The sequence below is a fragment of the Balaenoptera borealis genome (assembly GCF_965194805.1).
Source record: "Balaenoptera borealis genome assembly, chromosome: 6".
Taxonomy (NCBI): Eukaryota; Metazoa; Chordata; class Mammalia; order Artiodactyla; family Balaenopteridae; genus Balaenoptera; species Balaenoptera borealis.
In genome coordinates, this window is record NC_138863.1 from 62,289,293 (window position 1) to 62,316,363 (window position 27,071).

The 27,071-nt window shown below is 41.4% G+C and overlaps 1 protein-coding gene across 1 annotated transcript in view; it reads right to left on the reverse strand.

The window, feature by feature from the left end:
* The window catches only part of MYO3B (myosin IIIB), a 442,582-nt gene that overhangs the window by 184,964 nt on the left and 230,547 nt on the right, over positions 1-27,071 (reverse strand). The window contains exons 9-21 of the mRNA XM_082395388.1: positions 25,319-25,415; positions 24,225-24,341; positions 23,629-23,733; positions 21,140-21,223; positions 20,104-20,306; positions 15,582-15,680; positions 15,146-15,260; positions 8,317-8,443; positions 7,307-7,517; positions 6,353-6,500; positions 4,817-4,970; positions 3,505-3,593; positions 1,631-1,760 (exon numbers count right to left, since the gene is read on the reverse strand). Of these exons, the coding sequence (XP_082251514.1) occupies positions 1,631-1,760; positions 3,505-3,593; positions 4,817-4,970; positions 6,353-6,500; positions 7,307-7,517; positions 8,317-8,443; positions 15,146-15,260; positions 15,582-15,680; positions 20,104-20,306; positions 21,140-21,223; positions 23,629-23,733; positions 24,225-24,341; positions 25,319-25,415 (1,679 nt within the window). The remainder of the gene's footprint in view (positions 1-1,630; positions 1,761-3,504; positions 3,594-4,816; positions 4,971-6,352; positions 6,501-7,306; positions 7,518-8,316; positions 8,444-15,145; positions 15,261-15,581; positions 15,681-20,103; positions 20,307-21,139; positions 21,224-23,628; positions 23,734-24,224; positions 24,342-25,318; positions 25,416-27,071) is intronic.

The window sequence follows — 27,071 nt, forward strand, 5'->3', positions numbered from 1 at the left end:
CTCCCAGAAGTTGATAATGAATCAAATCCTGGCTGTGCCCAGTGGAGGTCTGGAGAAGAAGCTGGAGGGCAGCCTTCTGATGGGTACTCTACTATTTTCATTTAAAGGAGCGTGTCTGAAAAAAGTTAAGAACATGGTTTGAAAGTAAAGATGAAAAAAACGTTGTAGATTATGACTTTTTTCTTTTTTTTTTTTTTTTTTTTTTATAAATTTATTTATTTATTTATATTTGGCTGTGTTGGGTCTTCGTTTCTGTGCGAGGGCTTTCTCCAGTTGCGGCGAGCGGGGGCCTCTCTTCATCGCGGTGCGCGGGCCTCTCACTGTCGCGGCCTCTCCCGTTGCGGAGCACAAGCTCCAGACGCGCAAGCTCAGTAGTTGTGGCTCATGGGCTTAGTTGCTCCGCGGCATGTGGGATCTTCCCAGACCAGGGCTCGAACCCGTGTCCCCTGCATTGGCAGGCGGATTCTCAACCACTGCGCTACCAGGGAAGCCCATGACTTTTTTCTTAAGCAAGCTTTTCATTCCTCTGCACGCTGCTAAAATTCAGGCCTGGCAACCACACTCTTTTAGCTTGCAGAGGCCCCATGCCAGACACACTGCCAATAATTTCACGAGGGATGTGGAAAGAAAAAGAAATTATGAACAATGATAAAGAGGTTCCTCTGCCTCCTTTCTTAAAAGCATATTTGCAGCTGTTTCCAGGCATAGCCTCAAAAACATAAAGCCCTTGAGAGGAGAGCTATGGGAAGATTGAGTCTGCTGCCCAGCCAAAGGCAGAAGAATCCCAGATAAATCAAAGGAGCTTGACCCAATTAGAATCTACTTGGTGGAACAGCAAAGACCAGGATGCCCCATTTTGTGGCTCTAGCTTCCTGCTCCTGCGTGAGGACCGGCCGAGCAACTACAGAGAGGCTGACTGTAAGTAGACAAAGGCTGTGTATATAGGCCAGTGACAGACCTGTTCCAAGTTGGTTAGGAGAGCAGTGGGCTGGGGTCGATGACTAGGTGGGAAGTTGGACCAGGTGACCTCTGAGGACCCCATGATTGGATGACTTTGATTGGTCCCAGTCCCATTACTTGAAATCATACATAAATAGAAATAATCTTCCCAATAATTCTAGGTAAACTGAGACCATCCTAGAGTGTTTAGCATAAATTGATAATAACATCTGCTTTATTTATTTTATTTTATTTTATTTTTGTATTGGACGCACTGTGTGTCTTGCAGGATCTTAGTTCCCTGACCTGGGATCGAACCTGTGCCCTCTGCAGTGGAAGTGTGGAGTTCTAACCACGGGACTGCCAGGGAATTCCCAACATACATTTTTATAAATGGAAGAATGAAGGAAGCAGGCAGGGAAAATGAGAAGTCTAAGAGGTGATGTTAAAGAAAGTGTGTGTGTGTGTGTGTGTGTGTACACACATATATATACACGCTGATGCTGTGCAATTAGATGCAAAAGAAACAATCACTTTCCTCTTCTTGAACTTAGCTGAATAGACCTTTACACCTGCTCAAAGTTCAAAATGTTAGTAGTGCAGCCCCGGCAGGATTTAGACATGAAATGGAAAACCCCAGCAGGGCTTGTAAAAGCATCAGACCCAGGGCTGTCAGGGAGGTTCCAAGTACCTGTTTTGGTCAAAGGGATTGAGAAGAGTTGCTGAAGAAGCTGGTTTTCCGATGTCCTCAGTATGACAACCACATCGGCAGGGAGAGTGTCTCTGTTTTTCTCAAGAACCCCAGAAGCATCATATAATACCTGCAACACGAATAGTAAATCACAAGTGAGCCAATACCATCCCCATCACTGGCGACACAGGCACATTGTCCGAGGTCAGTAATTAATCAACCTCTGTATAGAATTCATCTTGACACAGCCATGCTTTTAAACCCAGACCACCATATAAGGGGGGGGGAATTGTAATTTTTGAGAGGCCAGTTTATCTTAACCTCTTGTTCAATTATTCTTTGAAGAAGAGTCCTGTCAAAGATATATCACATCAGAATAATTGTATTGGGCACTCACAATATGGGAAGCATCCATCCTATGATGTTCATACTGTTATTATCTCTATTTTACTGTGGGCAAACAGAGGCTTAGAGAGAGGCTGAATAATGTGCCCATGGTCACACGTGTCACCAGCGGTGGGCAGGTATCCCAACCTGGGCAGTTTGGCTCCACGCTCACAACCACTGCACCCTCACTCTTCCCAAGGTTCTTGTGGCACCTGAGTGATGGCTCAGGGATTCTGAGCAGTTCTCGGTTCTCAGGACAGAGGGGATCCAGGTCAGTGCAATTTTAAGGGATGTTCCAATGAAATAAGTGTTGAGTGACAAATGAATTCAGGAAAAGACACAGAGCCCAGAAGGAAAAGGATCCTATTTTTCCTTTAAAGTCAAGAAAGGACAAGAGGGAGAAAGAGGGAAGAAGAGGGGTAGGTAGGAAATAGGTGAAAAAGGACAGAGAGATGGGAAGAGAGGTGTGAGAAAAGGGACAGGAATGGAAGGCAGAAGAGCAGAGAAGAATGGGGACACAGGGATCAGGGTAGATGTCATACGCAGTCAGGTTTCAATGCTAAGGTAAATTAAGTTTTTAAGAGCGAAAACTGGATTGCAATTTCTAGCAAAGATCCAAAATAGATACCATGACGTATTATGTGGAGGGAAAAACCACCTCTTCACTTGTATTAGACTGCCTTTTAACCAACCTCCAGTCAGGCAAAATTAATTTCCATGCCATGATGTGAATGTGAAAAACAATTTCAATAAGTCTCAAATCAACAAAATAATCAGAAATACCTTTTATTGAACTCCTATCCATTTTCTGGATCCAGGGCCTCAGCAGACCCTGCGGGAACCAATTAGCCATAATTCACGCCGCTCCTTTGAGAGTAACGTGCACAATGAATTGTTGGCTACAGGGGGAAAGAATTTCCTCAATCACTCACTAATTTGCTTCAGGAACTTGAAATTGAGACTTAGGCATAATGGGTGAAAAATGGAAATTTCAGTTAATGTTGTAAAAGCTTAACATCTGGATGATGAAGTGAGTTTTTTTTTTTTTTTCCTTTTCATCTAGACATTTTTGGTGCCCTGTAGACACACACTTGGGCTACAAAGTGCTAAAAATTGAGCCCCACTGTGATATTAACCCTCCTCCATTACCTACACATCTCTAAATGACTTTTGAATGTGAACATTCACCACTAAACGCTGCAAAAGCTATAATATGTTTTCTCTCTGGAGAGCTGTCACTTCTAGGCCAAACCTCAGGTGAGAAGCAGATGGCAGCTCTGTGGGTCACCCCAGCGAGAAAGTGCTTCTTTGCCAGGGGCTACTTTCTGTGAGCACCACCACTGAGAAAGTTTGGGAATTATGATTAGGTATTCACGAAGAATTAAAAGGAGAAAGGAATCTGCAAGCAATTTCGCGAGGGCCACAAACAGGGTACGGTTGACACTTACCCCTTGTCAAGTTCAGGTTTAATAACTGACGTGTCTCACCTTTCCAGCATAGTGCTGAATGCCAAAGCACAGCTCCATTCCTTTGGGCCTCCAGACGTATTTGCATCGGAGATTATCTTCAAATTTATCTGTGTGGATTTTCATGTTTAAAAGTTACAACGTGAACAATTTGGTCCTTCAGACAAAAGTGTGCTCCTCGAACCATGATGACCCAGAATAAGGAATTTCAGAGTAGCCTGATATTATTCTTGTATGTTCAGTGATGGAGGAAGATTCCCCCATGTGATGGGCATTTACAACTGAGTTCTCATTTACTTGTTTCATGTTGTCTTTAGTGTCAGGCTGTTCCCTACGATATCATGCTCTGCTCTGAGAACTCCTAGAATGAACACTGATGCCACCAGGAGACCAGCTAATTAGCTTTAGAACTATGAAGATATTCCATGGAAGGCAAATAACCCTGGTTTATACTCCTCTTGGCAACTTGTGACAATTTTATAGATAAAAGGAAGTCACTTGAGGGTGACCATCTCAACTCCTAGAAGTGAATCTCTCCCACAGATCAAGTTTCCATCTGGGAAAAAGGCTTGAAACTTCGTGTTCCTCCCTCTACAAATAGTTTTGCTTTTGTTGTGACTGACGACCTACTCTGTGTGAGGAACTGTGCTAACTAGTAAAGGGATGCAAGGGTTGGGGCTTTGTTGCCCAAGGATCTCACAATGTAAGTGAGAGACAGGACCATGTGCAACACTGAAGATTCACAAAGAAGGAGGAGTAGGTCAGTAGGTATAGGGGTAAAGCACAGAGGGCCGTGAATGCCAGAAGGAGGTGTTTTGCCGTCACTTCATAGATAATGGTAACCTAATGAAAAGGCAGCTTTAGGAAGACTAAATTAGCTGGGATGTCCAGGGTAGAGGGGGAGAATATGAGCCTGGAACCCAGGAGACCAGGAGGGGCTTCTGTACAAACTTGGACTAGAGATGGCTGGGCGTCCAGGTGGAGATACGAGAGAAGGACATGAAAAAGGAGGGGAATCAAGTACCGGTTATGGGAAATAAGGGAGCAGAAGGTGGAAAAAGTGATATTGACATAGGGTAAAGGTATTTCCATTTGCAGAAATAGGAAAGTGAGCAAGGTCTGAGAGATGGTGACGGGTTTGCTTTAACACACAAATTCTACCAGGACATGTTCTGAACATTTCCAATTCATTAAGAGCAGGGTCTATATTTTCACAATCACTGGGTAGCCAAAATACACAGGAAAGATTCCTTAAACCACATTCATTTGATGACGTGAGCCCAGTAGCCAAGTTCTCTTCTGCACGTATATGCCTTTTCCAAAAGGTACCTACCAACCAGGGTCTGGTCCGTTGCTTGGGGAAACCTACTTTCCTCATCCAAAAGTGCAAGCAGTCCCAGAGGTTTCTGGAGGAACATATCCAAGAGGGGGCGATTGTCCTCATACTCCACGGGTGTCATGTCAATGCCTTCATTCTGATACTCCATCTGGAAGGAAACGGATTGTGAATCTCTCCAGCCCAAAACTGGCCTAGGTACCACCAGTTTGCCTGCACTTTTTGTGTCTGGCAACACTGAACAGGGTGTATTTTATTATATGAGTAGGACAGGGCTCTTCTGCAGTAGGCAGGTGAAGGTGGCAAGAGAAGGGATGGCTCTCTGTCTCCCAAACACTGACCTGGGGACTCAGAACTGAGAACCTGATGTAGAAAGGAAGGGAAGCTGAAAATTTTCTATTTTAGTGACAAGTAAGGTTTAAACCAGGAAGAAAGCAGATTTCTATCTTCTGCAAAGAATTCTGCAAAGGAATCATCTCAGACTAAAAAACTAGAAAAACTCCAGATATCCTAGGAAGATAAATGGAAGGAAACTGGACTGAAATAAGGTCTAGTTTTGTACAAGCGAGTGGCGAGAAGAGTGCGATACGGATTTATCCAGTTCCAGCGATAAAACCAATACTGGTATTTTTAGTCCATGTCTTTGTGTTTATCTAATCATAGTAGTTTCTGTGTCCTCGCTCCTGTATTAAAACAAGAAGCTTGGTCAGAACGTTTAGTTTGTGCAACTACATACTCTCTCTTCATACAGGAGAGTCTTGGGGTTGAAGTACAGGCTGTGGTGGAGGAGAAGGGGCCCTAGCCTTTGGGGCCACTAGCTTCACATCCTATTTTATTTACCGTTAAACAGGGGAAAGATTTCCATTTTGAGAAAACCAAGAACATCTCTTATACCTCCCTGAAGATACCCAACCACTTCTTGTGGGGTCTGGTGTGCAAGAGAGGGGATGGGGATGGCCAGTTTGGGAGTTAAGAACAACAAGAACCTGTGTCCTGAGTTCAAGATCATCCTGTGTCATTTTGGTCACGATCATAGATATTTTTAGTTAAATGAAGCAGAAGAGAATGCAGCATTCTGAGCAATGCACATGAATCAGTTTGGAAACAACATTTAAATAATTGGCTTGTCACCAGCTTCACTCAAGGGAGGAAATGTACCTTTCCACAGAAATCGAGACCTCTTTTTTTCCAGACTAAATTTAGACTGTTGAGTTATTTTGACAGGACTGCCTCACCAGTGGTTTTTTTTTTTTTTTTACACCTTTATTGGAGTATAATTGCTTTACAATGTTGTGTTAGTTTCTGCTGTATAACAAAGTGAATCAGCTATATGCACACGTGTATCCCCATATCCTCTCCCTCTTGCGCCTCCCTCCCACCCCTCTAGGTGGTCACAAAGCACCGAGCTGAGTCAACAGTGGTTTTTCTTTGGAGTCTTTGGCTTGTTAACCTAACAGGGTTTCTGCTTCAAACCCTGAGCAGCCTGCAGGCACCTTTCCCACCAGCTCTAGTGCCTTCAGAGTTCACTGTTACCTCCTCAAGAGCAAAAACGTGCTGATTGAAATAGTATTGGATTTGCTCATTGGCGATGTTTATGCAGAGCTGCTCAAATGAATTTCTCTGAAAGTTCTCGAATCCAAAAATATCCAAGATCCCCACGTTCATACCATCGTCTGAAGTACTGCATGAGAGAGAAGAATAAAACCTTTTAGGGGAGGAAACAGCCATCTCAGGACAGTGAGAATATACATGCCTGCATTTTGTCAACACATGTAGCCACTCAGGGAAATCGGCATCCTGCCACCTTCGGGGGAGAAACTGTCTGTGTGTTAAACCATTGGCTCCTTGAGTTTTTCAACAGTACTTCCAACTTCTTGTTTTAAAGCAGTAGAATCCTTTCAAACCTTCCTCAGAAGCTCCATTTATAAAGAGATTAAAGAGGAACCACTCTGTTTGAAGGGGCTGGAGCTGCTGCTCATTTATTCTTCTACTTTCTCACACACAAAGCTTAGTTGGAAGAAGACTCTAGAGTTTGATGTTGTCAATTCTTCCACAATCTAGAAACCACTAATGCTTAGCAAAGAAAAAGCTGTAGTAGTAATAATACTGTGAGATACTGTGCTTTAAACACTTCTCATGAAATGTCTCAGTTGATTCTAAAAGCAACACTATGATGAGGATATTATACTCATTTTACAGATGAGAAAACTACGACCTAGAACATGCACTGATGAAGCTGTGAAGCTTGGATGCAAACCCAGTTTTCCCAGTTCCCAGCCAAGACTGTTCTCTTAAACACTGCACTGTAATGGTTCTGTCAATCATGAGCCTCTTGGGTATAAACACTGCATCTTTTAAAGGAGATGGCCTGAGATCTTCACTAAAGAAAACCCAAGAGAGAACCAAATGCTTCCTCTTGCAATCTCTAAGAGACACTGGGGTCAATGACAACTCTCCCCAAGGCCTCTGCTCTCTGGGGGAACTTGCCGTAAGTTTTTGTCTGGCTGGAGGAGTGTATTGATGCGATTTACAATCCAGCTGAAAAGCCTCCCATACAGGGCTTTGGACATGGCATCTCGGACATCTGAGGCCCTGTCGACGGTGTTGGCGCGGATGATGGTCTCACCCCGGGTGACCACGCAGTGTGAGGTGAGGGCCTCCTGGAGCTCTTCAGGGCTGATACAGAGAACCGAGGCAGCTAGAAGAGAGGGTAAGGATGATGCCGGAGAATGCAGACATCCATCTATCCATCCACCCATCCATCCATTCATCTAGCCAGTATTTACTCAGCACCAGCTACATGCCAGGCTCATCCTCAGCACTTCAGGGCCAAGGATAAACAAGCCGGCTCCTTAACCCCAAGAAGCACCCAGACTGAGGCAATACCTCCCAAACTGTTCTGAAAGCTCTTCACACATGTTAGATGAAGAAAATGCGGAAGGAGGTGGTCTTTGGTCAAATAAGTTGGAGCAGTTGCTGGAGAGTATAGTCTGCTCTTAGAGAATCACAAAGCACATTAGTATATTAAAGACCATAAAAAGTGCTACAGTTTAACACAAAAGGTGTTTATTTAAATCAGTTTTTTTCTAACTCAGGATTCTTATTCCTTGTGCCACCATTATTACCTGTGGAACTTTAAAAATAAATAGGTGCCAGCTTTGTCCCCTGCAGATGCTGATTCAGTGAATTTAGAGTGAGGTCCAACCTCTCGTATTTTTTTCAAAAATTTGTAGATGATTTTCAAAAGCAGACACTGGTGAGAATCACTGCGCAGAGTTACCTGGCATGGAATTCTTTTCTGAAGAACATCTATTTGCCACTTATGAAAAGAACACCGATGTTCTACAAGACAGCCTCTGGAAATACTGGCTAGTGAAAACGCCCAGAGCCAGTTGAACGACCAGCAACAAAACACCATATTTCAGAGTCTTGAAAAACTCCGAAAGTAAAAGAAACATGTACTTTAGCTACACAGTGCACAGGCGTCAAATAATTACCATTTTCCAAGGCTTCTGCATTGGGCACCTCACTTTTATCAGTTTGATGTTGAGAGGAAATAGCTGCAAACTCAATGTTTCCAATATTCAAAATCCCAGCCAAAATTCTGTACACTGAGTGCACCTCCTGAAAAGGACATCAAGAACCATGTTTGGTCACTGCCAGTCAATTAAATCACTAGTGCTGTGGTGTAAACTGCTAGTTGCCCACCAACGTCCATCCTCCCCCTTCTCCTGGGCACACAAAAAATTTTCCAAGCCTCCCTTGCAGTTAGGCCATGTAACTAAATTCTTAAGAAAGGAGCAAGCAGAACAATGTGGGCCATTTCCAGGCCTGCCTTACAGAATGGAGCATGCCTCCTCCAAGCATTTTTGCCGTTATTGTTGGATGGAACTCCCAGCAACCCAGCCTCAACCATACCACTGATTAGGATGCCTCAGACCAATGACCTGATGGAACAGAGATGTTGTACAACCTGAAACTCTTGCTTTGGAATGCTTACATTAGAGAGAACTGATCTTCTTTGTTCTTTCAGCCACTTTTAGCCTTTCACCCTAACTAATACCACCTCCCAAATTCAGGTATGGTTCTTTCTTCAAAACAAGAGTGGATATGTTTCCTTAAACTCTTTTGAATATAGCTTTTATGAAATAGTTGGCAAGGCATTCACTGATGTTTCACTAGAACATTCGAAGTTAAATTATGGAGTATATAGTCATGAATGAGGTCAGAAAATCTTTTGAAAGACTCATTAGACACGATCTGTGGTGTTTTAATATAATAATATTGGGTTGGCCAAAAAGTTCGTTCGGGTTTATGAACTTTTTGGCCAGCCTAGTATATATTTGGTCTTCATACCCATTTCTGGCACAAGAGTTTCTAAAACTCCAGGAATTTTCTGAGTGATAGGGGTGAGAAGGGTGTTCTTTGTTATTCACGATAAGCCCCTTTCAACCACACCTGAGTCTGTGCTAATGAGGTGACTCTTGGAGGATAGGTGGGGGAAGGGCTGGTTGACAGAGGCACCAACGAAGTGATTCAAGGGTTGGAACTTTTAGTGGAACCCCGCACCTCAAGGAGGGGATACTGGCTGGAGATGGAGTTAATCATCAGTAGGCAATGGCTTGATCAGTCATGCGTATGTAATGGAGCCTCCACTAAAATCCCTAATTGATGAGGCTTGGAGCACTTCCGGGTTGGCAAACACAGGAAGGTGGTAAAAGGAGGTGGTGTCCCCTCTCCCAATACCTTGCCCTATGCATCTCTTCCATTTGTCTGTTCCTGAGTTGTATCCTTTATAATAAACCAGTAATAGTAAGTAAACCGTTTTCCTGAGTTCTGTGAGTCCTTCTATCAAATTATTGAACCTGAGGAGGGGGAGGTCTTGGGAACTCCCAATTTATAGCCAGTCCATCAGAAATAAGAGAACATGGGAATTGCAACTGGTACCTGAAGTGGGGGCAGTCTTGTGGGACAAAGCCCCTAACTTGTGCAATCAGAAGCTAACTCAAGGTTAGACAGTGTCAGAACTGAATTGAATTGTAGGAGAATTGGTTGCTGTGGGGAAGAAAACTCCACACATTTGGTGAAAACAGAAGTGATGTGGGTAAAAACAGTTCAGCTGCTCTAAGTCCTCTTTAATACTGAAAGTGGAATACATAAGTATCATTAATGATAAAAGAAAGAAAGAAAGTACAATTATTTATTTAAATATTTGCATTTCCTGCAGGTGAGAAATGAAATATATAGCCAGGAAATTTCTGCGTATTATGCTTATAGATAGAGAAAAGTACTTCCACAAAAAATACTCGGGCAGGGAACTTGATTTAGTACTATACATAGCAACAAACTAATAGGAACTGCCCTTAGACCATTGATAAAGCATTGTCCCCAAATCGAGCCTTCCTGCAAACAATGCTCAGTAAAGCCAAAAAGCTGAACACGGACTGTAACAGTGACATCTGCTGGATACATGACAATGCTACAAAGACAAATGAGAATTTTAAACTGGGCTTCCACTATAGAAAAATACTGTTCTTCAAACTCCTAAATCAAAGGCAAGATGTCATGTTCCTGACTTCAAGAATCACTGTTTTAATCACACAACTTAAAAGTGGCTAAGGAGAACACCTACCAAACAGGTTTTCTGGGACTAGCATGGATTTAACATGACAGCACCTCATTACCTTGATCAATACAGTGTGAGGCTTACAGAATGCATCCAGCAATTCCCCACAGAAGCAGATCCCAGACAGTAAAACAGAGACTCCACAGCAGTGAGTTCTATATCTGTCATTTCGATACACAGTTATCTCAAGAGCTTATCTAGGGCTTCCCAGGTGGCGCAGTGGTTAAGTATCCGTCTGCCAATGAAGGGGACACAGGTTTGGGCCCTGGTCTGGGAAGATCCCACATGCCGCGGAGCAACTAAGCCCATGCACCACAACTACTGAGCCTGCGCTCTAGAGCCTGTGAGCCACAACTACTGAAGCCCGCGTGCCTAGAGCGCGTGCTCCACAACAAGAGAAGCCACTGCAATGAGAAGCCCGTGCACCACAACGAAGGGTAGCCCCCGCTCGCCGGAACTAGAGAAAGCCCGCACATAGCAACGAACACCCAACACAGCCAAAAATAAATAAATTAATTTAAAAAAAAGAATGCATTAAAAAAAAGAGCTTATCTAAAACTCTCAATATACTTAGGGAAAAAAGTATTTCTTCTAATTGAAACATACACACACACACACCATGTATAACTATACAAGCTATGAAACCTCCCAAAATAAGGCTTCCAGGCATTTCACCACTGGGATGACCATCCCCAAAGGAAATGACAGTCAAAGACCACACCCTCACCTTTTGTGTCTTTGACAGTATTCTTTTCAGCATAATGCTCAGATTTCCTCTTTCAAAGAGGAGAACTACCTATAACCTTCAGCAAAAATTTTGGGGTTCAAGCACTGTGCAAAAGACTGAAGTTAACAGCAGATTGGGTCTCCTTCCTTGGTTCAGAGAAGGGAACTCCAGAAGGCGTGACCAACGCTCATCACCTCATTATGGAGGTATTCGCCTTACCGTGCTCCCCTGCTCCATTTCCAGGCTATTCCACTTGACTCTTTAGTCCCATTCTTGGGCTAATTAGTTCTTCCTTTCTGGCCTAGGAACCTACATCCACTCCTGTGTTCAGGTCAAAACATTATTCATATAAGGGTAGAGTTCAATCAGTAGTATGTCCATCTGTGGGATTATTCCTCACTCCCTAATACTTAATCCAATGTCTCTTCTCTTCCCCACATAGCCAACCTGGGAAGGATTTTTCACCTTCCTTACCTTGCTCATTTTCTCTTGCCTCATCTCCAGCTATGAAGCCTTTCCTGGTAACCCTGCCTTTCCTATAGAATCTTGCTAAGCTGCTCTCTTTTTATTTCTTACCAATTTCCAACTTTCTATATGATAAAATGGAATCACTTCACTCAGAACAGGAAAATTCATTAAGAAGACTAACAACTCCTCCAATTAGGTTTCCCAGTTCACTGTTGATGAGTGTGAATTCAGTTTCACCACCAATCAGCAAAAGTGGGGAAGCATTTCTCCACCAAGGCCCCACACAGGAATGTATGGTCTTGGCTTCTTCTCTCTTTTTCTCAGAAGATACTTCTTTCACTGAGATAGGTATTCTCTCCATAGAGTTGAGGCTAAGTGGAAAGTTGAGAAGAATCCTGGTTTTCTCTGTTAGCCTGGAGCTGATTTAAGCAAATTACCTCTGGCCGGGTTCATGGGCATCTCACGGCAGTTGTGTCTCTGGTTTCTCCCTAGGAATTTACTTGCCCTCTCAGTCTCTCTTTACCGTGCTTCTTTTTTAATGTCTTGAGTTTTTCACCAGTTTTGCCCAAAGCACTGCATTAGGCCCAGCTGAAGGGCCTTCTCCCTTACAGGCTCTATTCCAATGCCTTTACTCAGTTCCCTTTTCAGAGGCTCACAACATTTGTAACTTGCAAGTCAGTAGTTGGTTTAAAAAAATTTTTTTGGCATGTCAATCATACATCAATAAAGGTTTTTTTTTTTTTTTAAAGTCAATGGTAAGTCCTATTGTCTTTAAGACACTTGAAATCCTCAACACTCCCAATTAACATTTTAACATATAACCCTCAGTCTATCCTCAGCAGTACTCTCCCAATTCACAATCTGTTTTGAAGAAAAGGAAAAAAATTTGCCCTAATCGCAAAGCCTTCCCCCTAACCTCTTCATCAAGTGATCTGCAGTAAATGTCCAATCTTGACCATCACAGATAACCTGCCAAAAACTCTTCATGTAGTATTAAACATAAACATACCTAAAACTCAATTTATTTAATATGTTATTATCATTCATATACCAGCAAGACAAGCATAATATTAAACAAAAATAGTATAGTTGAATCCAAAAATAAGAGTAGATGGAATAGGGAGGGTGGGAGGGAGATGCAAGAGGGAGGGGATATGAGGATATATGTATATGTATAGCTGATTCACAGCTATACAGCAGAAACTAACACAACATTGTAAAGCAATTATACTCCAATAAAGATGTTAAGGAAAAAACAAACAAAAACCCAAACAAACAAACTAAGAGTAGAAAAGCACTGATCTTTATCATAGGGTTTTAAGTATAATCCCCGCCCCCATGAGGAACTTCATTGTTATTGGAAGATTCCTTCCACCAGTGAAGTTTCTTTACAATAAACATAGGGTCAATGGTTCTTTCAGATACTTTTGGCTGGTGTCCCAGAATTTAATTCATGCTCCTGAGTTCAGGAGCTCTAAGGGTTTGGGAAAAACTGAAGGGCATCCGAATTAGTGACATTATAAGAAAGGATACGGACCATTCATAATTTTTATTAAATTGACCAGCTCATTCAAGCTCTGTCTAGAAATGTCCCTCAGAAAAACTTAAGAGAAATTCTGTTACATCAGCTATTTAGCATCTACTGCCTGACTACAGTCAACTGAATCTTTCTGAATTTAGTCAAACTACTTTGAGTTTACAAACATAAAGCAAACTGAGTCGATTCAGCAAAATGGTTTGTCTATAGAGATACAGACAGAGATATAACCAAAGAATTAAGGATAAGAAAGATAAGATCTAGACTCTTCCTTCCATTTCCAGGGCTGCTAACTGACATAAATTGTGTTTATTTCCAGTATGAATTAACAGTGGACATGGTGAATATTTACACATATACATATAATTCCAGTCTGGTTATTCATTTAACAGTCCAGACCAGGCACAAATTAAAAATGTTTACCACCTTTTATGTTTCTTTATTTTCATATCTATTTATGCAGCCATTCATTCATTTCTACTGGACTTTTTTTCCCATAGGGGTTAGGGATGGCTTACTTCAAGGATACATACTTAACATTTTTAATTTTGTTATCTTAAAACAGCATCTGTTTTATTATTATTTGCAGCACATTTCTATCACTGGACAGGGCTGATATTATAGCCTTTCCTTTAGAGCGAGTACCAATCTCTCCACAGTATTCTGCAACCATCATTGTACTTATGGAATGCAAAATATTATTAACCCTATGACTGACTTCTCTACTGTTCCTGTACCCTTTCAAGAAAGTATGTCCCTAAACACTTTGGCATGACCCAGGTGACTTTAAATGGCTCTACTGCCATCTCCACTGAACTTTGACTTTTCTGGTGATGCACCTTTGATGACAACCAGCTCTATAAATTAATAACCATAAAGGTCCTTTAACAATGCTGGAACCTGTTTAGTTGCTCTCCTCTAAGGAGCCAAGGGAAATATATTTCTATTTGTATCTGACTTTTGGGATTTTCCACTGTCTGTCAGTTTAAAGTCTGTGAGAGGCTGACAGAGAAAATTAACAGCTGGCTAGAAAGAAGAAAAGTATTTTTATGACTAAAATCAACCATGCTGGGGAGGAAAGGGCTGGCCAAACTCAATAGATTACAAAAGCAATCCTTTATCCAGAGTGGTTGTCCCAGGGTAACTCAAGTGTTTTGTAATCTAATCCCTGAAGATTTAAACACTCTCACTTACCTCCTAATCATTCACCTCCTTTGTTGGAAAAGCAAAAGAATCTGTATGTTTTACAAAATTGATGGCAAGAAGCCCAGAAACTATGACATAAATGTACCACAGAGTAATATTTGAGCCTAGGGTAATAAATATTTTCTGTCACCTCTGGCATATATTTAATAGAGACAGCCTGTATCTAGTATGATAAGGGTAATTCAGTACTTAGAGCTATGGCTAATAATGTGCAACTGTGTGCCATGGAGAAGCAAGTGACTGCAAGAAAGTTGAAAAGGTTTAAATTAATTTGTTTGGGGGCACAAGGAACTACTTGCATAAATATACTCCTGTGGCTTGGGGGTAACCTACATATTCCTATACTCCTATGACACAATTCACTCTAACGGCTGGAACAACCCCAACTCAGGAAAGGGCAGCACTGTTTAGGTGTTTGTTATCACAGCTGGCGTGAACTGATGACAGTGACAACAATTCACAGGCACGTGGCACTTACAAGGGTACTTATATTTTAATGTTCACCTCGCATCTTATTAAAATGGAGATTCTGATTCTGCTGTTCTTAATTGGATCTGAGAGTCTGCGTTTCTAACAAGTCTTGTGTAATGACAATGTTTCTCATCCGCGCATCACACTTTTGAGTAGCAAGACCTTATAACATGACCAGCATGGCATTTGAAAAGCAAGTGTCCAGCCCCAAGTTAGAACATTCATATCTTCACTCACATTCACCCAAGAATATTAACACTTGAGATTCTTTCTCTGCTGACAATCACTCACCTTGTCAGTGAACCCTATAATCCTGAAGCAATGCTGAATTGCTTCAAACTGTCTTCTGTAAGACTCCTTGGAAGTTATGTCGTGCATCACCCTTCCGGTTTCATCAGCTATGTACCTACAGAGATTATGACCAAACAGAATGAGCATTGACTTGGAAATGGCACACCAAATACCAGGGCATCACTGGGCTCCTTCTTTGCAAGGGCATTTCCTTACAGTGATAAAATAATGCTGCACATGCTGAGTAAAATGGCTGCAGTTGAGTTTTTGAACTTTCTAGAAAATGCAAAGGGAGATGTAGTTCCTGCCATCTCATATGGGCATTTCAGCTAAAGGGACTGAGTGTCCAGTTAGGAGAACAGCTCTATTTTCAAGTTTTGTCCATTGCTAATTGTATATTCATTAAAAATTAACAACTAAAACCCCTGACACTTACCTAGGAGGCTTTTCCTCAGGAAGTCTGAACTCAGAAAGTTTCTTTTGGTGGTAAAGGCCAGCATAAATATAGTAAAATATGTGAAAATTTTTCTCTCCCCTGGAAAAAAAAAAAGGAAAGGGACATTACTAACAACATATTCAGGGCTTCCCCACTCCAAGTAATTTATATAGTTTCCTTTCTGTGCAAAATATTATTCTGTAGCAAATTTGCATTTACAGGCAATTAAATATGCTACTTCCCAATTACAGAATAGCAATAGTGATAGGATTAGTACAGTAATTGCCACAATGTCACACTATTAAACACACTTATGTTTACTATATGCAGAAGGAGGTTTTAGAGAATGGAACATTTATAGGTAACAGCTCAGGTTACATATGTTTAGAGATCTTTCCAGAACAAATGACTACGCGTCTGTGCCACTCGTCTTCTGTTTGTAGCCCATGTTGCTTCAGAGACAGTGATGTCCAGCTTAGAGAGATCAGCCAAACTCCCTACTTTACTGAAGCCCAAGACAGGAAGCAGCTAGCCAGGTGTACAGCAAGTTAGGGAGGGGAATTGGTTGCAGAACAGAGGTGACTACTCTCTCAAACTTGTATTCTTTCAAATATGATTCAAAATGGCATGCATCCGTCCCCTGGTCTCCTGCTATGCACCCTCTTTTAGGCCACCCTGGCCAGGGTTCTTTCGGATGTGTGCTGCTCTCAGCGTGGTCTGTGGATTACTGTCAGCTTATGATAAGACAAGGAACTAGAAAGTCTATGTCTAGACATTTTATAGCAAGTGATATTGCTATGACATCTAAGAGTATGATAATTTTTCTGATAATACATTTCAATTTCATTTTACGAAAGTATTGGTTCACAATAGATTGTGAATTACCATCGGGTTGGCCCAAAAGTTCGTTCGGATTTTTCCGTAACATCTTAAGGAAAACTCAAACAAAATTTTTGGGCCAACCCAATATTTTTTGAAAAAGCTAGTCTTTCAGCAAAGATAAGTTTGAAAAGCCCTGCTCTACATCCCTTTCTCTCCTTTGGAGGAGGTCATTCTCTTCTGTTTATGCCCCAGGATTTTCTCAAATCCTTACCTTGGCCAACGTAGCTCTGTGGAAGAAATCTTGTCTTCCTCTACTCCTTGTCCCTATCTGTGACAAGGGCCCCACACTTTTCTTCAGCATCTCCTGGATATCCTAGTCTTCCTCTGGTTGTTTATCCTGTCCAAGCTCTTCTGATACATTCTTAGCTCTGCCCTGTGTTCTAGATGTCTCTACTTGCCATTTCTCACCCATTTGTTCACTCAACTGATAAGCTTGTTGAGTGCCAAGCACGGCAGGCACTGCACTAGGTGCCAGGGATACAGGGCTCAGAGGATTCATGCCCTCTGGAGCTTCCTTCTAGCGATGGAGTCAGATGAATCAATGGGGAAACTGGTGATGAGGGCTTTGAAAGAAACAAACAAGGGACTGAGATGAACAACGCTGGGGGATGAGGGCCACTTGTGTCAAGTCAAGGGAAGGACTCTGGAAGGAAATAACACTAAAATCAAACTTTGACGCATGAGAAGGGACTGGAGGGAGCTACAGAGAGAAGGGGGAAAGCGCTCCGAAGAGAGCGAGCAGTGTACACGAAAAGGCTCTGAGCGTGATACCCATGTAGAACAAAAGAATGCTGGTGAGAAGCGGGTGGGCGGGTGGGCAGGGTCAGCCCACACAAGGCCTTGTTAGGCCAGAATGAGGATTCTGTTGATTATGCAATTAGAATTCTTTGAAGTGTTTTAAACTGTAAGTGTGTGACTAGACTGTAAGAAGTTAAGATGGATGCAAGGAGACCGATTAGGAGGATCTGGTGAGACAGTGAGTGACTTGGACAAGGTAATGGCAGGGATGATGGAGAACAAGGGTAAGCTTAAAGATATGTTTTGGAAAAACAACTAAAAGACTGTCCGGATAGAATGAATGAGGGTGGTGAGGGAAAGGGACCTGCAGGCTGCCTCCCAGTTTTCTACCTTGAGTATCTGGTGATGGTGGCACCATTCACTGAGACGGGAAGGCCTTTACAGGGCTTCATGAACTGGTATGCCCCGCATGAATGCCATTTGTTCTTCAGCCTCTGGTAAAAGCGTGGGCATTGGCTGACCCATCGTGGTCCTACCTTCCTACAGATTTTTGCAGATACTTCTAGTACTCAATTCCTCCAAGCTTTGCCTACCGACATCCATCTGGTTGCAGTGACAAACATCCCAAGATCTTAGTGGCTTAGCTCAACAAAGTCTTACTTCTTGCTCAGAGCACTTGTCTACTGAGGGTCACGGTGCAGGGGGTGGGGGGGTTACACATCAGAGTCACTGGGCCCGGGCTGATGGAGCGGCCACCATCTTGTACTTTGCCAGCACTCTGGAGGGTCTTTCCATTAAACGCTCATTTGCCAGAACTAGTCCTATGACCATATCCAGCCACAGGGTTCCAAGAAGGAGAATCCTACTATGTGCTGCAGGAGGACAGAACCAGAAAGGTCAGACAAACAGAACTTGCACAGGTCCCATCTTCTCCTCATCCAATGTCTTCAGTCTATTTTATCCATTAGTGCTATCATATTGACTAAATTTAATAATAATAATAAGTTATGGTTTATTAGGTACCAATTATGTTTCAGATTCTATATTTGGTAAAAATCACATATTATCTCATTTAATTCTCATAACAGCCCTGTGAGGTTGGCTTTATCATGTCCTTTTTGCATACAAGGAAAGTAAGGTATAAGGATACTTAATAAGTGACACAGCTGTGACTGGAACCCTCTTCACATTTTCCTTATAAAAGACCACTTTACATTTGAACACAGAAAACTATAATTTCCATTCTCTCAGAGGTAGCTCCCTAAACTTTAAAATCAACCTAATTTGGGAAGAAACAAGTAGGGACCTCATAAAAATTAATCAAGACACCACAGGGAAGCTAAAATGACTGACTCTAGCCTTCTGTACATTTGTTTAATTTTCATGTCAGTCCCTATTTTGTGAGGAAACTGCAGGTATACGATAAAAGAAGATGCTGGGGTTCTGAACCTAAAACAAGTCCTGTGGGTTCTACTTGCACAGTATCTCTCAGATGCATCAGCTCCCCTGCCTCCCCATCTCCACCGCTACCACCTCAGCGCAGGCTAACATTCCCTCTCACATGGATTTGAAACCAGTCTCCTAGTGGTCTCAATGTCACAACTGTACTTCTTGCATCTCCTCCACTCCATTTGCCACACTGAAGCCAGAGCCATTATTTCATCACATCAAAATGCAAGTTGGTTTTTGAGACTCCCCTTCTTGAAAATGTTAAATGGTTTCCTATTACCTTTAGAATAAGGTTCAGAAGAACTGCCTTTAGAATAAGGTTCCTCAGCCTGGTTCCCAAGCCCTGCATGATCTGGCCTCAGTCTTGTCTTTGCTCCTCTCTCCCTCCTCCCCACTCCTGTCCCCATCTCGTTGGCTCACTCCTAGTGATCCTCAGATTCAACATCTCTTACACAGGGAGCCCTCTCTTCCTGGACTAGGTCATTGCTCTTTCTCCTGTTTTACCTTCAGAGCACCTTACTTTGCTTCCTGGTACTTAACACACTTGGTCTGCATTTATGGTTTTTTGTGCTTAATGCCTGCGATTCCCCTGCCACCCCCTCACCCCTGTCCCTGGCCGCCCACCCCTCTTCCATCCCCTATCCACTCCAAGCCCCATGAACACTGGGACCTTGTCTATTTTGTTCACTCTTGCAACTCCAACAGAGAGCACAGAACTGGCACACAGCAGGAATTCAACAGATAATTTCTGATTAATGTATGAAGGGAGCCATGCCCCTGAGGAAGTCTGGTGTCCTGCAACAATAATAACAGTGGCTAACTCTCTGATCACATATACCAACCCACATACTTTTTAAAGTCATTTTATATAAACAAGCTCACTGATTTTCACAACAAACCCATGAGGTAGGCTCTAGTAGCATCTCCATTTCACAGATGAGGCACAGAGAGGTTAGGGGACATACCCAAGGTCACACAGTCAAGGTCAGAGCCAGCACTTGAACCAGGGGCAGTCCGTGCTATTGGACTATTGCTATACTGCTCTTCTTAAAACAAAAGTTTTTTTCCTCTCTCAATCTAGGGAAAAAATGAACATGTGGAATATTCTCAGTGCTTTTTTTTTGATAGACAAGCTCAACTTTAAGGGACCTAATGATCTTTAAAAGTAACTGCATATTGTTAAATTCTACCTGGTATAACAAACTCAAGAGGAACGGGCATACCTATCCCAATGTAATCCCACCCAGCCCTTCCTACTCTGCTTGTAAACATCTTTTAGGTTAGAAGTCACCACTTATCCTTTGCTTAAATAATTCCTTGCTCTTGGGGAGGCTGGGGGTGGGGCTGGGGGGCAGGGATGCTAAGAACAAGGGTGAATGGAGCCATGAAAATTCCCAAAGCCGCCCGGTCTATACTGCAGCGCAAAGCCAGAGCGAGAAAATAGTGCACCTACGCTGCCTGTTTTATAACTCTGGATTTTTCAAGGAGATATTCAGAGATTCTTGCCCCCATCACAGCTCCAGTTGGTGTAAACATCATTTCCAGATATTTTCCAAAACGGCTGGAATTGTCATTGATGGCAGTGCATGCATTTCCAAAGGCTTCCACCAGAGAGTTGACTTGCAGAATTTTCTCTCTCAAGGTCTGATTACTTGCCTGTGCCAAACAAGAACAGTCAGGAGGAGCCTCCAGAAACACTACTCCAATAGAGCTGCCACGCAAGGTCCACCCACACCACCCAGCCCGCAGATCTCACATTTATCCTCTGGGGGAAAAACTCCATTTGGGGAAATTAGCATCAATCACCAGCATTGTTTTCTCAGATGAGCATTTCCCCAGGTGTATAAGCATCAGATGAGGCTAGATTAGGCCATTAGTTTTTACAACCAGCTACACTTCTCTTAAAGTTCTTGACAGATAAAATGCCTGAAGAGCTTAGAAAGAATTTTAAATAGAGAGATCCCATCACTTTTCTCAGTTATTCACTATAATATTCAATAAACCTCATCTGTAAGAAATACTCTTAAATTTGTTCTTAGTCTCATAATACACTAATTCTGAGTATAAGCAACTGCTAGGGTATTTTTAAAGCTATACGTTTGATGTCCATTTCACCAAGCTGAAAATTTCCATTTCCCTCAACTTGTGTTCAGAGAGTTCCATTTTCCAATCCTTTAATCACCTTAGTGGCTCTCCCTGCTCCTGCTCCTAATGTTTAACCACTTTTACTACTTAATGGCTGAATGTTTGTATTACATCGAAAACATGAAAAATTAATTGCCGATAATCTAGTAAATTGGTGCTGGCATTATTTTCTTCACTATGTGAAAGGTGGAGGACATGCTGACATCTTAAGAGGCCTAGCGATCAGGAGGTGAACATAATAAAGATGGAATGTTTCTATGTAACCCCTAATAACAACCAGTATTTCCATCATTTAGAAAATACGCAGTCTTCTAACCACGATACAGAAAGCAGGTCGTCAATACCTTTCCCAAGAAGGTCAAATGCTGAACTATCAGGTGGGCGCTTTCCGTCTTCCCAGAGCCACTTTCTCCACTGATGACAATGCACTAACACAGAAAATGAAGCGTTGGTGAAGAATTCAAAGCACAGTAAACACCCTGTGTGCTCAGCTATGGTTTTCATGTAACATCCACCACTGTACACCTTAAATCTTCACTGAGCAATATATCTTAGGAATCTTTCTATTTCAGTACACCGAGAGCTTCCTCAACCTTTTCAGTCGTTTGTCGCTCCCTTATACAGATGTACCATAGTCTATTTAACCCATCCCATGTTGATGGATACTTGAGTTTTTTCCCAATGTTATTACAAACAATACTGCAATGAATAACCCGATACGTAGGTCATTATATTTACATGCGGGTTCATTTGTAGAATAAATTCCCAGAAATAGGGTTGTTGTACCAAAAGGTAAACACATTTATAAGTTTGATAGATAATACCAAATTGCTTTCCTAAGGACTGTATCAGTATATGAAAGTGTCTGTTCTCCTGCACCCTCACCAACTGGCTATGTTGGATTTTTGCCAGTCTGATAGGCAAAACATTGTATCTCGGTACAGTTTTAATTTGCACTTCTTTTATTATGAGTGAGATTGGGCATCCTTTCGTAAGTTTAAGGTCATTCATATTTTCCTTTTTTTGTGACCAGTCCATATTTTGCCTTTTTTTAAAAATATATTATTGGTCTTTTATCATTTGTTTCTAGGAGCTCTTTATGTATATATAAAGGAGATTAGTGGGTGTGGTATAATAAAAAAACATATATTTGGTCTTTGTCTCTGGTTCCTGGCACTGAGCTCCTAAAACCCTTGGAATGTCCTGAATGACAGAGTGATGAGAGCATCCTTTGTTATTCACAGACAAGTCCCTTTCAACCAAACCTAACTGCTCACCAAGTGGTTCAAGGTGGAGCCCAAGATAGCTTCAGGATGGGGGCTGGTTACTAAAGAGACCAAACACATGATTTAGAGGGAGGGAAATTTCACCCCCGCCACCCCAACTTCTGGGGAGGAGAGAAGGGCCAGAGATTGACTGAGTCATAAAAACTCTTGAACAACAAGATTCAGAGAGCTTCCAGTGTGAATAGGTCGCAGGCCTGGGAGGATAATGTGTGGAAGCTTTACTCCACTTTCCTCCCTGTATCTTGTCCTATGCATCTCTTCCATTTGGCTGCTCCTGAGTTGTATCCTTTATAAAAACCCAGTAAACCTAAGTAAAGTGTTTTCCTGAGTTCTGTGAGTCGTTCTAGTGAATTATCAAACCTGTGGGGAGCTGTGGGAATCCCTGAATTTGCAGTCAGCCAGGAGGAAGTGTAGGTAGTCTGGGTACCCCATTCACAGCTGGTGTCTGAAGTAGGGGCAGTCTTGTGGACTGAGTCCTGAACCTGTGAGGTCTGTGCTAAATACGGATAGTTCGTATCAGAATTGAATGGAACTGAATTGTTAGACATCCAGTTGGTGTCAGGGAATTGGAGAACTGGCTGGTGTTGGTAAAGACACACATTTAGTGTCAGAAAAAAGATAACACAGTGGGGTAACTTTTTAACTTGAGAAACACATATATTGCTCTTCATTTCCTTCCTTTCTATGAATTCTATGGACATTTCACAAGTCTCTGGGAAAGGTAAGAATGTGGAGAAGCCAAGCTTCTAACACATAGTGAATCCAGGTACTCCATTTCGTAACTGGCACTATTATAATTTCAATCAGCTCCTCAGCAAATCCAAAGCTGGGACTTCACAGGTCTCAGGAAATATACACATTGTGCTTCTCTCATAAAATTTTCCCACCACATTAGATTGTTTCTATTTCAAACAGAATAAAGACAGAAGGGAAAACACACATACTGAAAGTAAAGGAAGGGTCAAAGGTTGGATATGCCACTGCTGTGAATCAGAGGTCCAGAAAGTTAAAACGTATGGGTGAGCTTCGTGTTTAACTAGCACTGAGTTTAAGATTTGTTCAGTCTTTACCCAATTCATCACAATTTCTAGGCAGCTAAACAGTGTGGTGCAGAACCACTATCAACCTGTGTGCAGTATTTCATACAAAAAGGACTGGACCATGAAATTTCTGAGACCTTCATTGGAAAGAACTTCATGTCCATCATTCTCCATCCCATTTTTATGACAGTCATTGCCATGTCATCAGGTTTGTGTTAGCTCTATGTTCTTATATTCATATTAGAATTATCCTTATTATATTTTACCAGGGGAAATGAGTGCCCTTGATAAGGACGTTTCACATTTCTTGAAAAGCGTTTTCACATTTTCCTGCTACTCTGGCTTTATCACTGTTCCTGTTCCACTGAGCTACTATTTTACTGCCTATTTCCTTGAGTCAGCACCAGCAACCAGAATGGAAAGTTTTTAGGAAGATTTAAGAGCTGCAGAGGAGGACAGAACACATCCTACTGTGGGACTTGGTGGGGAAGGGCAGTAAGTTCTTACCTGGTCTTTGTTGAAAGTAACCATGCATTGGTAAGCAGCATCTGCTGATGCAAATATGTGGGGGGGATTTGAGGCACGTTTCACTCCATGATAAAGTCTGGAAAACTGAAAAACATTAACTTAAAGAACTCTTCTAATGTCCCAGTACCTTTTGCCCACAAAACCAAGGCTTCGTCACTTATTAGGGGAATTGTGGCATCAGGGAGGCTGTAGAGCTGAGGCTCTGGAGTCTATAGAGCTGACTTCAAATCCCAGTTCTTCACTTACTGGCTTCCTAAGCTTGTGGAAGGGCATTAACTTCACTATGTCCTCATCTGCCAAATAGGCTTAATAATATTACCTGTCACACAGGTTCGTGAGAGATAAACAAGGTAACCCAATGCCTGGTATATGGTTAGCTGTTTTGTTACATATTAACTTAAAAAGTTACCCCCAAAATGTAACAATTCCATCTGTGTTGCATTATTATCTTCAGTTTGGGGTATGTACACCCCTAGGATGACATAATTTTTTTCTCATTTTTTCTCCCTTTTCATTTTCCCTTGAGATTTCACATTTCCTATGAAGGAGCCACATGCTCATAAAGGATCCCTTACCTGTGGAGAGTATATGTTTAGATTCTGGAAGGGGTTTAAGGCAATTAAGATGTCTCCAACATATGTATAAATCAGTAAGTCCACATAACGCTTCTGCAACTGATGAATAATTGTATCCTAATAAGAGGATAAATAGTACTGAGAGTAAACATTATTTCCAGTCAAGGGAGAGATCCTAAAAATAACAACAAATGTATTCTTACAAGAATATTTTTCTCTAAAACATTAAAATAGTCCATTTAAGTCATACCCTATTGATTAGGATCCTAATCATTAGGACCCTAATGATCCTAAATGCAGATATTTGCCTTGAAAAAAGAAAAAATTAGGAATATGCTAAAAGAATTCGCCCACTTAGGACTTGCTAAAAGACTCTGACATATGCAACAAAGATTTTGTTTGTTATTATGAAAAACATGTCTCACCCAACCAAAATGTTCTATTTAGAATTTTATTTAATAGGCCATTCCTATTAATAAAGTACAGACAAACTGTAACTTCATTTCTCAAAGTATTACACTTAAAATTTATGTGGTGGGAATGCAGAATTGAACACTTTTATATCACACTTTAGTGATTCATGCTTTGCAGTTAAGGGTCCCCAGAGTTAGAATCAGCAGAAGCAGCTCCAGTGCAATTAACAGCTCTATTAAACATGCGTATTTTAAATGGGGATTATCACAGTTTCCAAATTTAGAATTCAAGCTATATTAGCTTCACTATTTCCCTAAATGAAGCTCCTCTTTATGAAGAACAAACAACTATCTTAATTTAAGGGTTAAGGTGCACTTTTCTATAAACAGAAAATAATTTCAGCTGATCTAGTACATCATTTAAGCCTACCATATAAAGGCCTTTACGGGAAAAATCCAAATCCTTTTCTCTTCATCATTTAGGACATTTGGGGGACTATAAATGCACAAAACACCGGACCATAGTCACAGCAACCAAACGTTCCTGAGCTTCACCCCAAGGCTATACAAACAATTAAAGTTTCAAGTGACCTTAGGAGAATATCATCTACAACAGAAAGGTCACACCACTCATGTGAAACAAATGTCATTGGTGAAAATTGTCTACTAAATATTTAGTACCTCATCCAGAACCTCGAGATTGACCAAATCATCCTCAAGGCAGTATTTTTCTGCATCTTCCACATGATAGGGTCTTCTGGTATGCATCCTTTCATGCCTAGAGTTTATCCAGAGAATATTAGCACTAAGGCAGTAAAAAATACAGCAAACAGTAGGCCACGAGAACAACGCAGCCACAGTCTTACCACACAACGTGTTCAGAGACTTCAGAGAAGGGACAGGACGAGCAAGTCCAGTCCAGGTCCCCAGCTCTCTCCCCATCACTGCAGGGCTCCCAGGGGGTAAGGGGAGCTCCAGAGCTCAAGCCTTCCGCGGCCATGAGGAGCACAGCCAAGTGGGCCCATCTAACACTTATATCTGCTTTTCTTATGTGCCAACCACAGCACTTCCTTGCATTGTTTTCTGTTCAGTGTCAGGCAGGTAATTCTCACTAGGGTACTTCCCTTGAGGTCCCCTCCTGCTGTCCACCAGCACCACCCCACGTGTCTTGAGAAATTTTTAAAACTACAGAAAACTTCAGAGAATAATATAGCAGATACCAACGAATCAATAAATGCTTACATTTTATCTTGTTTATTTTAAAGCCCTTTGGGACCCATGTTCCATCCCACTCCCCTTTCCTGAGTGACCGCTATTTCGTGGGTATCCTTCCAATTTAAAATTATTGGTCATACACATATTTGTACCCATAATACACAGATTTTGTATGTTAAATTATAAAAATGATATCATACTGGTGGTTTCATTTTGCAAATTTACTTTTTTCCATTCAACATCATGATTCCCCACCCACCCCTTCTCCCATTTCTCTCTGTGTCTCTCTCTCTCTTTCTATATATATATATATATATATATATATAGACCTGTGATGATACTGGGCATAAAAGGTAACAGGGGCACACACATACATACATAGAGAGAAAGACAAGGAACGAGGGAGAGAAAGAGAGAATGAGAGTGAGTGAGTAAGTGACTGTCACTTTAATCACTGGGTAATATTACATCATATAAATATGTACCAATATCTTTACCCAGTCTTGATCAACATTTAGGCTGATTCCAACTTTTTGCTATCAAAAACAAAGTAGCACTCAGTATCTTTATGTGCATCTCCTTGTGTACATATGTGAGATTTTCTCTTGGGAGTGTACTCACCATTTAAAAAACTTCCTGCCTATTAAATTAAAAGTTACTTCCTAATCCCTACTATTGATAGATTTGAAGAAGGAGTATTTTAAGCATGGTATTAGTCATCTCCAGTGTTAGAACCAATTTTGCTGCTAATTCATATAAAAGTCCAAAGAGCTGAAACTTAATTTTACTTAATAACGTCAAATTTATAACCTAAGCATTTTAAAATTATTATTAGTCAGAACAGTTTATTCATCTGTATTCTAACATATTAGTGATGTCAAAGAAAAATCATATCTGTTTGAAAAACAGCTTTTTTAAAAAACTCAGAGCTGCTTCTATCTAGCCACTTTGCCAAATAAAACAACAGGAGGGTACACGTTTCTGGCCAAATCCTCTTCACATAAAACCCAAGCATTTTTTTCCTTTGAAGTTCACCATAAAACAAAATAGTGCAACATATTTTTAATAAATTAAATTCTCATCATATTAAATTCAGCTAGTTTATCTCCTTCCTAAATTTATATCTTGCAATGGTATGAAATAGTCTATGTTAGAGTTTATTTCAAGCATCTTTTGACAAAGGAAGTCAGGAATTTTTAGAAAATCCACAGCTCTGGTT